At 69.0% G+C, this 12910-nt stretch overlaps 1 protein-coding gene across 1 annotated transcript; it reads left to right on the top strand.

The window, feature by feature from the left end:
- Positions 1 to 2243: 2243 nt before the first annotated feature.
- RDH5 (retinol dehydrogenase 5) lies at positions 2244 to 10717 on the top strand. Its single transcript, XM_068998795.1, has 5 exons — positions 2244 to 2275; positions 4912 to 5230; positions 6672 to 6930; positions 9450 to 9613; positions 10475 to 10717. Exons 2-5 carry the CDS (start codon positions 4915 to 4917, stop codon positions 10696 to 10698), a joined length of 963 nt encoding a protein of 320 aa, XP_068854896.1. The 5' UTR covers positions 2244 to 2275; positions 4912 to 4914; the 3' UTR covers positions 10699 to 10717.
- Positions 10718 to 12910: the final 2193 nt, after the last annotated feature.

The raw sequence follows: 12910 nt of genomic DNA, 5'->3' as shown, positions 1-12910 counted from the left end.
CCCCCACTCTGCCCAGAGACCCCCCCTCTGCCCCCCCGAGGGACTTGGGGCCCCCACTCTGCCCAGAGACCCCCCCAGAGGGACTTGGGGTCCCCCCTCTGCCCAGGGACCCCCCCCCTCTGCCCCCCCGAGGGACTTGGGGACCCCCCCTCTGCCCAGGGACCCCCCTCTGCCCCCCTCCGAGGGACTTGGGGCCCCCCTCCTGCCCCCCCCCGAGGGACTTGGAGACCCCCACTCTGCACTCCTGAGGGACTTGGGGACCCCCCTCTGCCCAGGGACCCCCCCTCTGCCCCCCCGAGGGACTTGGGGCCCCCCTCCTGCCCCCCCCCGAGGGACTTGGGGACCCCCTCCTGCCCCCCCCCGAGGGACTTGGGGACCCCCACTCTGCCCCCCCCGAGGGACTTGGGGACCCCCACTCTGCCCAGGGACCCCCCCTCTGCCCCCCCCGAGGTACGTGGGGACCCCCCCTCTGCCCCCCGAGGGACTTGGGGACCCCCCTCTGCCCAGGGACCCCCCCCTCTGCCCCCCGAGGGACTTGGGGACCCCCCCTCTGCCCAGGGACCCCCCCTCTGCCCCCCGAGGGACTTGGGGACCCCCCTCTGCCCAGGGACCCCCACTCTGCCCCCCCGAGGGATTTGGGGACCCCCCCTCTGCCCCCCCGAGGGATTTGGGGACCCCCTCCTGCCCCCCGCCGAGGGACTTGGGGACCCCTCCTCTGCCCCCCCGAGGGATTTGGGGACCCCCCCTCTGTCCCCCAGGGGGACTTGGGGACCCCCCTCTGCCCCCCGAGGTACATGGGGACCCCCCATCTGCCCAGAGACCCCCCCAGAGGGACTTGGGGTCCCCCCTCTGCCCAGGGACCCCCCCTCTGCCCCCCCGAGGGACTTGGGGACCCCCCCTCTGCCCAAGGACCCCCCCTCTGCCCCCCCCCCCCGAGGGATTTGGGGACCCCCCCCCCACCTGCTCTGGGGGTCTCCTGTTGTGGGGGGAGCTCTGGGGACATGGGGCAGACCCCCGGGGTCACCCCCAAATCCCCCCAAAAACGGGGCTGCTGGAGGGGGTCGCGACCCCGACCCCCCCCCCTCCCCAAATTGGTTCTGGGGACACAGGACAGACCCCGGTGTGCCCCCCCCAAATCTGAGGGTGGGGAGGGGGGTCCCTGCCACCCTTTTGGGGGTCCCTCCCCTCATTTTGGGGGGGGTCCCTCACACCCCCGCGGTGTGAAACCCCCAAACCAACAACGGGGGGGGCTCCGGAGACCCCCAAACCCCCCAGATGGGGGTCCCGGAGGGGGGGGGGCTCAGGACAGACCCCTCGTGTCCCCCCAAATCCGAGGGTGGGGAAGGGGGTCCCTGCCCCCCCTTTTGGGGGTGTCCAACCCCCCAAACCTGCAATGGGTGGGGGTCCTATCACCCCAAAAACCCCCCCAGATGGGGGTCCCGGAGTGGGGGGGTGGGGGCACAGGACAGACCCCTCGTGTCCCCCCAAATCCGAGGGTGGGGAAGGGGGTCCCCGCCACCCTTTTGGGGGAGTCCAACCCCACAAACCTGCAATGGGGGGGGTCCTATCACCCCAAACCCCCCAGGTGGGGGTCCCAGAGACCCCCAAACCCCCCAGATGGGGGTCCCGGAGTGGGGGGGCTCAGGACAGACCCCTCGTGTCCCCCCAAATCCGAGGGTGGGGAAGGGGGTCCCCGCCACCCTTTTGGGGGGGGTCCAACCCCCCAAAACCTGCAATGGGTGGGGGTCCTATCACCCAAACCCCACCCCAGATGGGGGTCCCGGAGACCCCCAAACCCCCCAGATGGGGGTCCCGGAGTGGGGGGGGGGGGGGGCACAGGACAGACCCCTCGTGTCCCCCCAAATCCGAGGGTGGGAAGGGGGGTCCCTGCCCCCCCTTTGGGGGTGTCCAACCCCCCAAACCTGCAATGGGTGGGGGTCCTATCACCCAAACCCCCCCAGATAGGGGTCCCGGAGGGGGGCACGGGGTCCCTGGAGGTGGGGGGGGGGGGCACGGTCCCTTCGGGTCCCCTCCCCATGCGAGGCAGGTGGTGGGGAGGGGGGGGGGGATCAGGTGGGTTGGGGGGTCCCGCACACGGCGGGGCCAGGCCCGGGGGTCCCGGGGGTCGCCGCTGGCCCGGGAGGGTGGGAGGGGTCCGGAGGGGACCCCCCCGGAGCCCCCCCCCGGTGCCCGGCCGGTGACGCACGGCCCCCCCCCCCCCGCACGGCCCCGTTAATCCGGGCTCGGCCACCCGGCCCCGGCCAGGCCGGCCAAGGTGGGTCTGGGGTCCCTCGGGGGGCTCGCGGTTCCCACCCCCCCTCCCCCCGCCCCCAACTCTCAGGAGAGGTTTTGGGGTCCCGGGGCAGGGCAGGGACCCCCCCCCCGCACCCCCCCGAACCCCCCCCGGGTGGGACAGAGGAGGCGGAGCCCGGCCGGGGTCAGTGCTGAGTGACCGCTCTGTCCACCCCACACCTGGGGGTGGGGGGGAAACGGGGTGAGACCCCCGTGGGCTGGGGGTCCCTCCGGGCTCCTGGGGGGGTCACGCGTGTCCCTTGTCCCCTGTAGGTGTCCCCCCGCCCCCCCCCCCCGGTGTGGCCGTACCTGGTGGCACTGGGGACGTGAGGACTCTGTAGGGTCAGGGTCGGGGTCCGGGCAGGGTGGGGGTCTCTCCAAACCCCACTCGGGGTACGGGGGAGGGGTCCTGGTGGGGGGTCCCAAGTGTCTCCTGCCTCCCACAGACCCCCCCTCCCCAACCGTGTGGGGGGCGCTGGGGGGTGAGAGGTGAGACCCCCGTGCTGTGGGCAGGGTGGGGGTCCCTCTTCGGGGTGCAGGGTGACCTTGGGGGGGGGGGGGGTTCCACGCGTCCCCTGTCCCCCCCCCCAAGCCGTGTGGGGTGGCACTGGTGGCACTGGGGGAGTCACACAGGGTGGGGGTCTGGGCAGGGTGGGGGGCTCTCCCTCGGGGGGCACAGGGGTGACCCTGGCGGGGGGTCCCACGCGTCCCCTGTCCCCCCGCAGGTCCCCGTCCCTGGCACTGGTGGCACTGGGGGAGTCACACAGGGTGGGGGGTTCTTCCCACCAGGGTGGGGGTCCCTCCCTCGGGGGGCACAGGGGTGACCCCGGCGGTGGTCCCCGCTGTCCCCCCCCCGCAGGCCATGTGGGGTGGCACTGGTGGCACTGGGGGAGGCACACAGGGTGGGGGTCCCTCCCTCGGGGGGCACAGGGGTGACCCTGGCGGGGTCCCACGCGTCCCCTGTCCCCCCGCAGGTCCCCGTCCCTGGCACTGGTGGCACTGGGGGAGTCACACAGGGTGGGGGTCTGGGCAGGGTGGGGGTCTCTCCCTCCAGGGTGGGGGTCCCTCCCTCCGGGCTCCTCGGGGGGCACAGGGGTGACCCCGGCGGGGGTCCCCGCTGTCCCCCCCGCAGGCCATGTGGGGTGGCACTGGTGGCACTGGGGCAGTCACACAGGGTGGGGGTCCCTCCTTCCAGGGTGGGGGTCCCTCCCTCGGGGGGCACAGGGGTGACCCCGGCGGTGGTCCCCGCTGTCCCCCCCCCGCAGGCCATGTGGGGTGGCACTGGTGGCACTGGGGCAGTCACACAGGGTGGGGGTCTGTGCAGGGTGGGGGTCCCTCCCTCGGGGGGCACAGGGGTGACCCTGGCAGGGTCCCACGCGTCCCCTGTCCGCCCGCAGGTCCCCGTCCCTGGCACTGGGGGAGTCACACAGGGTGGGGGGTCCCTCCCTCGGGGGGCACAGGGGTGACCCCGGCAGTGGTCCCCGCTGTGCCCCCCCCGCAGGCCATGTGGCTCTACGTGGCACTGGTGGCACTGGGGCAGTCACACAGGGTGGGGGTTCTTCCCTCCAGGGTGGGGGTCCCTCCCTCGGGGGGCACAGGGGTGACCCTGGCGGGGGTCCCCGCTGTCCCCCCGCAGGCCATGTGGGGTGGCACTGGTGGCACTGGGGCAGTCACACAGGGTGGGGGTCCCTCCCTCGGGGGGCACAGGGGTGACCCTGGCGGGGGTCCCACGCGTCCCCTGTCCCCCCCGCAGGTCCCCATCCCTGGCACTGGTGGCACTGGGGCAGTCACACAGGGTGGGGGTCTGTGCAGGGTGGGGGTCCCTCCCTCGGGGGGCACAGGGGTGACCCTGGCGGGGGTCCCACGCGTCCCCTGTCCGCCCGCAGGTCCCCGTCCCTGGCACTGGGGGAGTCACACAGGGTGGGGGTCCCTCCCTCGGGGGGCACAGGGGTGACCCTGGCGGGGGTCCCCGCTGTCCCCCCCCCCGCAGGCCATGTGGGGTGGCACTGGTGGCACTGGGGCAGTCACACAGGGTGGGGGTCCCTCCCTCGGGGGGCACAGGGGTGACCCTGGTGGGGGTCCCACGCGTCCCCTGTCCCCCCGCAGGTCCCCGTCCCTGGCACTGGTGGCACTGGGGGAGTCACACAGGGTGGGGGTCTGGGCAGGGTGGGGGTCTCTCCTTCCAGGGTGGGGGTCCCTCCCTCCGGGCTCCTCGGGGGGCACAGGGGTGACCCCGGCGGGGGTCCCCGCTGTCCCCCCCGCAGGCCATGTGGGGTGGCACTGGTGGCACTGGGGCAGTCACACAGGGTGGGGGTCCCTCCTTCCAGGGTGGGGGTCCCTCCCTCGGGGGGCACAGGGGTGACCCCGGCGGTGGTCCCCGCTGTCCCCCCCCCGCAGGCCATGTGGGGTGGCACTGGTGGCACTGGGGCAGTCACACAGGGTGGGGGTCCCTCCCTCGGGGGGCGCAGGGGTGACCCTGGCGGGGGTCCCACGCGTCCCCTGTCCCCCCGCAGGTCCCCGTCCCTGGCACTGGGGCAGTCACACAGGGTGGGGGTCCCTCCCTCGGGGGGCACAGGGGTGACCCCGGCGTTGTTCCCCCTGTCCCCCCCCCCCCCGCAGGCCATGTGGCTCTACGTGGCACTGGTGGCACTGGCCTGGGCTCTGGGCTGGCTGGTGCGGGACCGCCGGACGCTGCCCACGGTGACCGACAAGCACGTGTTCATCACGGGCTGCGACAGCGGCTTTGGCAACCTGCTGGCCCGGCGGCTGGCCCGGCGTGGCTACCGAGTGCTGGCCGCCTGCCTGACCCCGCAGGGAGCCGAGAGCCTGCGGGGGGACAGCGGCGGGGGGCACCTGAGGACCACCCTGCTCGATGTCACCCGCTCCGACAGCATCCGCCGGGCCGCCGAGTGGGTGCGGCAGGAGGTGGGGGAGAAAGGTGAGGGGCAAGGGGGGGAAAAAAGGGGGTCTGGGGGCTTGGGGAGGGGATGGGGGGCACGGGGGGCACGGGGGGACACGGGGGGAAAAGGACCAAGAGAGGGGATGTGGGGGAGGGCGGGCACGAGGGACACGTGGGGGGAAAAGGAGGGGATGGGGGGCAAGGGGGATATGGGGTGGCCCAAAGAGGGGCTGTGGGGCAGGGGGGGACATGGGGTGCCCCAAAGAGGGGTTGTGGGGCGGGGGGGGGGACATGGGGTGCCCCAAAGAGGGGTTGTGGGGCGGGGGGGGACATGGGGTGCCCCAAAGAGGGGTTGTGGGGCAGGGGGGGGGCATGGGGTGCCCCAAAGAGGGGCTGTGGGGCAGGGGGGGGGCATGGGGTGCCCCAAAGAGGGGCTGTGGGGCGGGGGGGGACATGGGGTGCCCCAAAGAGGGGTTGTGGGGCGGGGGGGGGGACATGGGGTGCCATTGTGGGGGTTGTGGGGCAGGGGGGACATGGGGTGCCCCAAAGAGGGGCTGTGGGGCAGGGGGGGGGACATGGGGTGCCCCAAAGAGGGGCTGTGGGGCAGGGGGGGGGACATGGGGTGCCCCAAAGAGGGGCTGTGGGGCGGGGGGGGGGCATGGGGTGCCCCAAAGAGGGGCTGTGGGGCAGGGGGGGGGCATGGGGTGCCCCAAAGAGGGGCTGTGGGGCAGGGGGGGGCATGGGGTGCCCCAAAGAGGGGCTGTGGGGCAGGGGGGGGGCATGGGGTGCCCCAAAGAGGGGCTGTGGGGCAGGGGGGGGGACATGGGGTGCCCCAAAGAGGGGCTGTGGGGCGGGGGGGGGGCATGGGGTGCCCCAAAGAGGGGCTGTGGGGCAGGGGGGGGCATGGGGTGCCCCAAAGAGGGGCTGTGGGGCAAGGGGGGACATGGAGGGGGGGGTCCCAGGGGACAATGGGGGTGCCATTGTGGGGGTCCCACCCTCTGTGTCCCCACCAGGGGACAATGGGGACAGTCTGGGGGTCCCAGGGGACACTTGGGGTGCCATTGCGGGGGTCCCACCCTCCGTGTGCCCACCAGGGGACAATGGGGACAGTCTGGGGGTCCCAGGGGACACTTGGGGTGCCATTGCAGGGGTCCCATGGGACAATGGGGACAGTCTGGGGGGTCCCAGGGACTCTGGGGGTGCCATTGTGGGGGTCCCACCCTCTGTGTCCCCCCAGGGCACATGGGGATAATCTGGGGGGTCCCAGGGGACACTGAGGGTGCCATTGCAGGGGTCCCACCCTCTGTGTGCCCACCAGGGGACAATGGGGACAGTCTGGGGGTCCCAGGGGGCTCTGGGGGTGCCATTGCGGGGGTCCCACCCTCTGTGTGCCCCCCAGGGGACAATGGGGACAGTCTGGGGGTCTCAGGGGGCTCTGGGGGTGCCATTTTGGGGGTCCCGCCCTCCGTGTGCCCCCCAGGGCTGTTTGGGCTAGTGAACAACGCGGGCGTGGCCAGCCCCATCGGCCCCACGGAGTGGATGGACATCGAGGACTTCCGCCGCATCATGGCCGTCAACGCCTTCGGGGCCATCGAGGTCACCCTGCAGCTGCTGCCGCTGCTGAAACGGGCGCGGGGCCGAGTGGTCAACATGTCCAGTGTCCTGGGGCGCGTCTCGGCCAACGGCGGCGGCTACTGCGTGTCCAAGTTCTGCGTCGAGGCCTTCTCGGACAGCCTCAGGTGGGTGCTGCACCCTGGACGTGCCAGGAGCCCTCCGGCCACACCCTGACCCCCAGGACACAGCCGGACCTGTCTGGCCATGCCGTGACCCCTCTGGCTACCTCCTGACACTTCTGGCTACCTCCTGACCCTTCTGGCTACCTCCTGACCCTTCTGGTTACCTCCTGACCCCTCTGGCTACCTCCTGACCCTTCTGGTTACCTCCTGACCCCTCTGGCTACCTCCTGACCCCTCTGGCTACCTCCTGACACCTCTGGCTACCTCCTGACCCCTCTGGCTACCTCCTGACACTTCTGGCTACCTCCTGACCCTTCTGGTTACCTCCTGACCCCTCTGGCTACCTCCTGACACTTCTGGCTACCTCCTGACACCTCTGGCTACCTCCTGACCCCTCTGGCTACCTCCTGACCCTTCTGGCTACCTCCTGACCCTTCTGGCTACCTCCTGACACTTCTGGTTACCTCCTGACCCCTCTGGCTACCTCCTGACCCTTCTGGCTACCTCCTGACACTTCTGGTTACCTCCTGACCCCTCTGGCTACCTCCTGACCCTTCTGGCTACCTCCTGACCCCTCTGGCTACCTCCTGACCCTTCTGGCTACCTCCTGACACTTCTGGTTACCTCCTGACCCCTCTGGCTACCTCCTGACCCTTCTGGCTACCTCCTGACCCCTCTGGCTACCTCCTGACCCTTCTGGCTACCTCCTGACCCCTCTGGCTACCTCCTGACCCTTCTGGCTACCTCCTGACACTTCTGGCTACCTACTGACACTTCTGGCTACCTCCTGACCCCTCTGGCTACCTCCTGACCCTTCTGGCTACCTCCTGACACTTCTGGCTACCTACTGACACTTCTGGCTACCTCCTAACCCCTCTGGCTACCTCCTGACCCCTCCTGCCACCCCCTGACCCACTCTCAGGCGGCACTTTGGGGTCAAGGTCAGCATGGTGGAGCCAGGGTTCTTCAAGACCAACGTGACGGACCTGGGTGGTCCTGAGCCCTCTGGCCACCCCCTGAGCCCCTGACCACCCCCTGACCCCCCTGACCACCCCCTGGCCACCCCCTGACCCTCTGGCCACCCCCTGACCCCCCTGACCCCTCTCAGGCGGGACATGCGGCACTTTGGGGTCAAGGTGAGCATGGTGGAGCTGGGGTTCTTCAAGACCAACGTGACGGACCTGGGTGGTCCTGACCCCTCTGGCCACCCCCTGACCCCCCTGACCACCCCCTGACCCCCCTGACCACCCCCTGGCCACCCCCTGACCCTCTGGCCACCCCCTGACCCCCCTGACCCCTCTCAGGCGGGACATGCGGCACTTTGGGGTCAAGGTGAGCATGGTGGAACCAGGGTTCTTCAAGATTGGCATGACCAACCTGGGTGGTCCTGACCCCTCTGGCCACCCCCTGAGCCCTCTGGCCACCCCCTGACCCTCTGACCACCCCCTGGCCACCCCCTGACCCTCTGACCACCCCCTGGCCACCCTCTGACCACCCCCTGACCACCCCCTGACCCCTCTCAGGCGGGACATGCGGCACTTTGGGGTCAAGGTCAGCATGGTGGAACCGGGGTTCTTCAAGACCAACGTGACGGACCTGGGTGGCCCTGACCCCTCTGGCCACCCCCTGACCCCTCTGGCCACCCCCTGACCCCTCTGACCACCCCCTGACCACCCCCTGACCCCTCTCAGGCGGGACATGCGGCACTTTGGGGTCAAGGTCAGCATGGTGGAGCCTGGGTTCTTCAAGACCAACGTGACGGACCTGGGTGGTCCTGAGCCCTCTGGCCACTCCCTGACCCTCTGGCCACCCCCTGACCCCCCTGACCACCCCCTGACCCTCTGACCACCCCCTGACCACCCCCTGACCCCTCTCAGGCGGGACATGCGGCACTTTGGGGTCAAGGTGAACATGGTGGAGCCGGGTTTTTTCAAGACCAACGTGACGGACCTGGGTGGTCCTGAGCCCTCTGGCCACCCCCTGACCACCCCCTGACCACCCCCTGACCACCCCCTGACCCCTCTGGCCACCCCCTGAGCCCTCTGGCCATTCCCTGACCCCCCTGGCCATTCCCTGACCCCTCTGGCCACCCCCTGACCCCTCTGGCCATTCCCTGACCCCTCTGACCACCCCCTGACCACCCCCTGACCCCTCTCAGGCGGGACATGCGGCACTTTGGGGTCAAGGTGAGCATGGTGGAACCGGGGTTCTTCAAGACCAACGTGACGGACCTGGGTGGCCCTGACCCCTCTGGCCACCCCCTGACCCCCCTGACCACCCCCTGACCCCCCTGACCACCCCCTGACCCCCTGACCACCCCCTGACCCCTCTCAGGCGGGACATGCGGCACTTTGGGGTCAAGGTGAGCATGGTGGAGCCGGGTTTTTTCAAGACCAACGTGACGGACCTGAGTGGCCCTGAGCCCTCTGGCCACCCCCTGAGCCCTCTGGCCACCCCCTGACCCCCCTGGCCACCCCCTGACCACCCCCTGACCCCTCTGACCACCCCCTGACCCCTCTCAGGCGGGACATGCGGCACTTTGGGGTCAAGGTGAGCATGGTGGAGCCGGGTTTTTTCAAGACCAACGTGACCGACCTGGCCGCGCTGGAGGTGTCGCTGCGGCGCTGCTGGGAGCGCCTGGAGCCCGAGACCCGCAGCAGCTACGGGGAGCACTTCCTCCCCCAGTGTGAGTGGGGCGGGGGCTGTGGGGCACGGCCCCGAACCCCTGGGGCTCCCCCCCGGACCCCAAATTCCAGCGTCCCACCCTGCCTCAGTTTCCCCCTTTCCTGCATCCCCCAGACCCCAAATTCCGGCATCCCACCCCTGCCTCAGTTTCCCCCTTTCCTGCATCCCCCAGACCCCAAATTCCAGCATCCCACCCCTGCCTCAGTTTCCCCCTTTCCTGCATCCCCCAGACCCCAAATTCCAGCGTCCCACCCTGCCTCAGTTTCCCCTTTTACTGCATCCCCCAAATTCCAGCATCCCAGCCCTGCCTCAGTTTCTCCTTTCCTGACCCTTTTCCCACCTCCCAACTCCCCCAAACCCCAGCATCCCACCCCTGCCTCAGTTTCCCTTTTCCTGACCCTTTCCCAACTCCCCCAGACCCCAAACCCCGGCCCTGCCTCAGTTTCCCCTTTCCTGACCCTTTTCCCACCTCCCACCTCTCCCAATCCTCCCACCCCTGCCTCAGTTTCCCTTTCCCACCTCCCCCAAACCCCAAACCCCATCCTCCCACCACTGCTTCAGTTTCCCTTTTCCTGACCCTTTCCCAACTCCCCCAGACCCCAAACCCCAGCCCTGCCTCAGTTTCCCTTTCCCACCTCCCCCAATCCCCATCCTCCCACCCCTGCCTCAGTTTCCCTTTTCCCACCTCCCCCACTCCCCATCCTCCTGCCGCTGCCTCAGTTTCCCTTTTCCCACCTCCCCCAATCCCCATCCTCCCACCCCTGCCTCAGTTTCCCTTTTCCTGACTCTTTCCCACCTCCCCCACTCCCCATCCTCCCGCCGCTGCCTCAGTTTCCCTCTCCGGGCGCTTTCCCCTGCCCAGACCTGCGGGTGCAGCGCCTGCTGCTGTCGCTGCTGTGCGACCAGGACCTGGCCAAGGTCACCGACTGCATCGAGCACGCGCTGCGGGCGCAGCACCCGCGCAGCCGCTACAGCGCCGGCTGGGACGCCAAGCTGCTCTGGCTGCCGGCCTCCTACCTGCCCTCGGCCCTCGTGGACCTGGCCCTGGCCCTCATCCTGCCCAAGCCGGCCCACAGCGTCCACTGAGAGCCCCCAGACCCAAATAAAGCCCCCCAAGGTGGGGGAGAAACAGCCCGAACTCGTCCGGCCTTGTTCTTGCTCGGGGTCATGGGTGGAACAGGGATTTGGGGACATTGAGGTGCCACGTGTGGATTTGGGGACATTGAGGTGGCACCTGGAGCCCCATGGACCTGGCCCAGCCCAAGGCATCCGCTGGGAGCCCCCAGACCCAAATAAAGCCCCCCAGGGTGGGGGATGAACACCCCAAACTTGTCCGGCCTTGTTCTTGCTCGGGGTCATGGGTGGAACAGGGATTTGGGGACATTGAGGTGGCACCTGGAGCCCCATGGACCTGGCCCTGGCCCTCATCCTGCCCAAGCCGGCCCACAGCGTCCACTGAGAGCCCCCAGACCCAAATAAAGCCCCCCAAGGTGGGGATGAACACCCCGAACTCGTCCGGCCTTGTTCTTGCTCGGGGTCATGGGTGGAACAGGGATTTGGGGACATTGAGGTGCCACGTGTGGATTTGGGGATACTGAGGTGGCACCTGGAGCCCCATGGACCTGGCCCTGATCAAAGCACCCACTGAGAGCCCCCAGACCCAAATAAAGCCCCCCAGGATGGGGGATGAACACCCCAAACTTGTCCGGCCTTGTTCTTGCTCGGGGTCATGGGTGGAACAGGGATTTGGGGACATTGAGGTGGCACCTGGAGCCCCATGGACCTGGCTGTGGCTTTCACCCTGTCCACAGCACCCATTGAGAGCCCCCAGACCCAAATAAAGCCCCCCAGGATGGGGATGAACACCCCAAACCTGTCCGGCCTTGTTCTTGCTCGGGGTCATGGGTGGAAGAGGGATTTGGGGACACTGAGGTGCCACGTGTGGATTTGGGGACATTGAGGTGGCACCTGGAGCCCCATGGACCTGGCCCTGGCCCTCATCCTGCCCAAGCCGGCCCACAGCGTCCACTGAGAGCCCCCAGACCCAAATAAAGCCCCCCAGGATGGGGATGAACACCCCGAACTCGTCCGGCCTTGTTCTTGCTCGGGGTCATGGGTGGAACAGGGATTTGGGGACACTGAGGTGCCACGTGTGGATTTGGGGACATTGAGGTGGCACCTGGAGCCCCATGGACCTGGCCCTGATCAAAGCATCCACTGAGAGCCCCCAGACCCAAATAAAGCCCCCCAGGGTGGGGATGAACACCCCAAACTTGTCCGGCCTTGTTCTTGCTCGGGGTCATGGGTGGAACAGGGATTTGGGGACATTGAGGTGCCACGTGTGGATTTGGGGATACTGAGGTGGCACCTGGAGCCCCATGGACCTGGCCCTGATCAAAGCACCCACTGAGAGCCCCCAGACCCAAATAAAGCCCCCCAGGCTGGGGGAGAAACAGCCTGAACTCGCCTGGCCTTGTTCTTGCTCGGGGTCATGGGTGGAACAGGGATTTGGGGACATTGAGGTGCCACGTGTGGATTTGGGGACATTGAGGTGGCACCTGGAGCCCCATGGACCTGGCTGTGGCTTTCACCCTGTCCACAGCACCCATTGAGAGCCCCCAGACCCACATAAAGCCCCCCAGGATGGGGATGAACACCCCAAACCTGTCCGGCCTTGTTCTTGCTCGGGGTCATGGGTGGAACAGGGATTTGGGGACACTGAGGTGCCACGTGTGGATTTGGGGACATTGAGGTGGCACCTGGAGCCCCATGGACCTGGCCCTGGCCCTCATCCTGCCCAAGCCGGCCCACAGCACCCATTGAGAGCCCCCAGACCCAAATAAAGCCCCCCAGGATGGGGGATGAACACCCCGAACTCGTCCGGCCTTGTTCTTGCTCGGGGTCATGGGTGGAACAGGGATTTGGGGACACTGAGGTGCCACGTGTGGATTTGGGGACACTGAGGTGGCACCTGGAGCCCCATGGACCTGGCCCTGATCAAAGCACCCACTGAGAGCCCCCAGACCCAAATAAAGCCCCCCCAAACTCACCCCTCACTGCCCAGCTCGGGGAAGTTGTGGTGGCACGTGAAGATTTGGGGACGTTGAGGGGACACACAGAGACCCCAAAACCCCAGCATGGACCCCCTAAAACCCCCTCAACTCCAAGTGAGGCCCCCTCAGACCCCCTAAAACCCCCTCAACTCCATCAGGGACCCCCCCGGACCCCCTAAAACCCCCTCAACTCCAAGAGGGACCCCCCGGACCCCCTAAAACCCCCTCAACTCCATCAGGGACCC

Source organism: Aphelocoma coerulescens, unplaced genomic scaffold (genome assembly GCF_041296385.1).
Source record: "Aphelocoma coerulescens isolate FSJ_1873_10779 unplaced genomic scaffold, UR_Acoe_1.0 HiC_scaffold_175, whole genome shotgun sequence".
NCBI lineage: Eukaryota > Metazoa > Chordata > Aves > Passeriformes > Corvidae > Aphelocoma > Aphelocoma coerulescens.
The sequence above is the reverse complement of the archived record's forward strand: the minus strand, read 5'-3'. Positions and strand labels throughout refer to the sequence as shown.

Bases quoted from the DNA above. Each gene is read 5' to 3' on its own strand.
- RDH5 (XM_068998795.1), top strand. From the start codon at position 4,915: ATGTGGCTCTACGTGGCACTGGTGGCACTGGCCTGGGCTCTGGGCTGG. The intron at 5,231-6,671 runs GTGAGGGGCAAG...TGTGCCCCCCAG, and splicing joins GCAGGAGGTGGGGGAGAAAG to GGCTGTTTGGGCTAGTGAAC. The intron at 6,931-9,449 runs GTGGGTGCTGCA...GACCCCTCTCAG, and splicing joins GCCTTCTCGGACAGCCTCAG to GCGGGACATGCGGCACTTTG.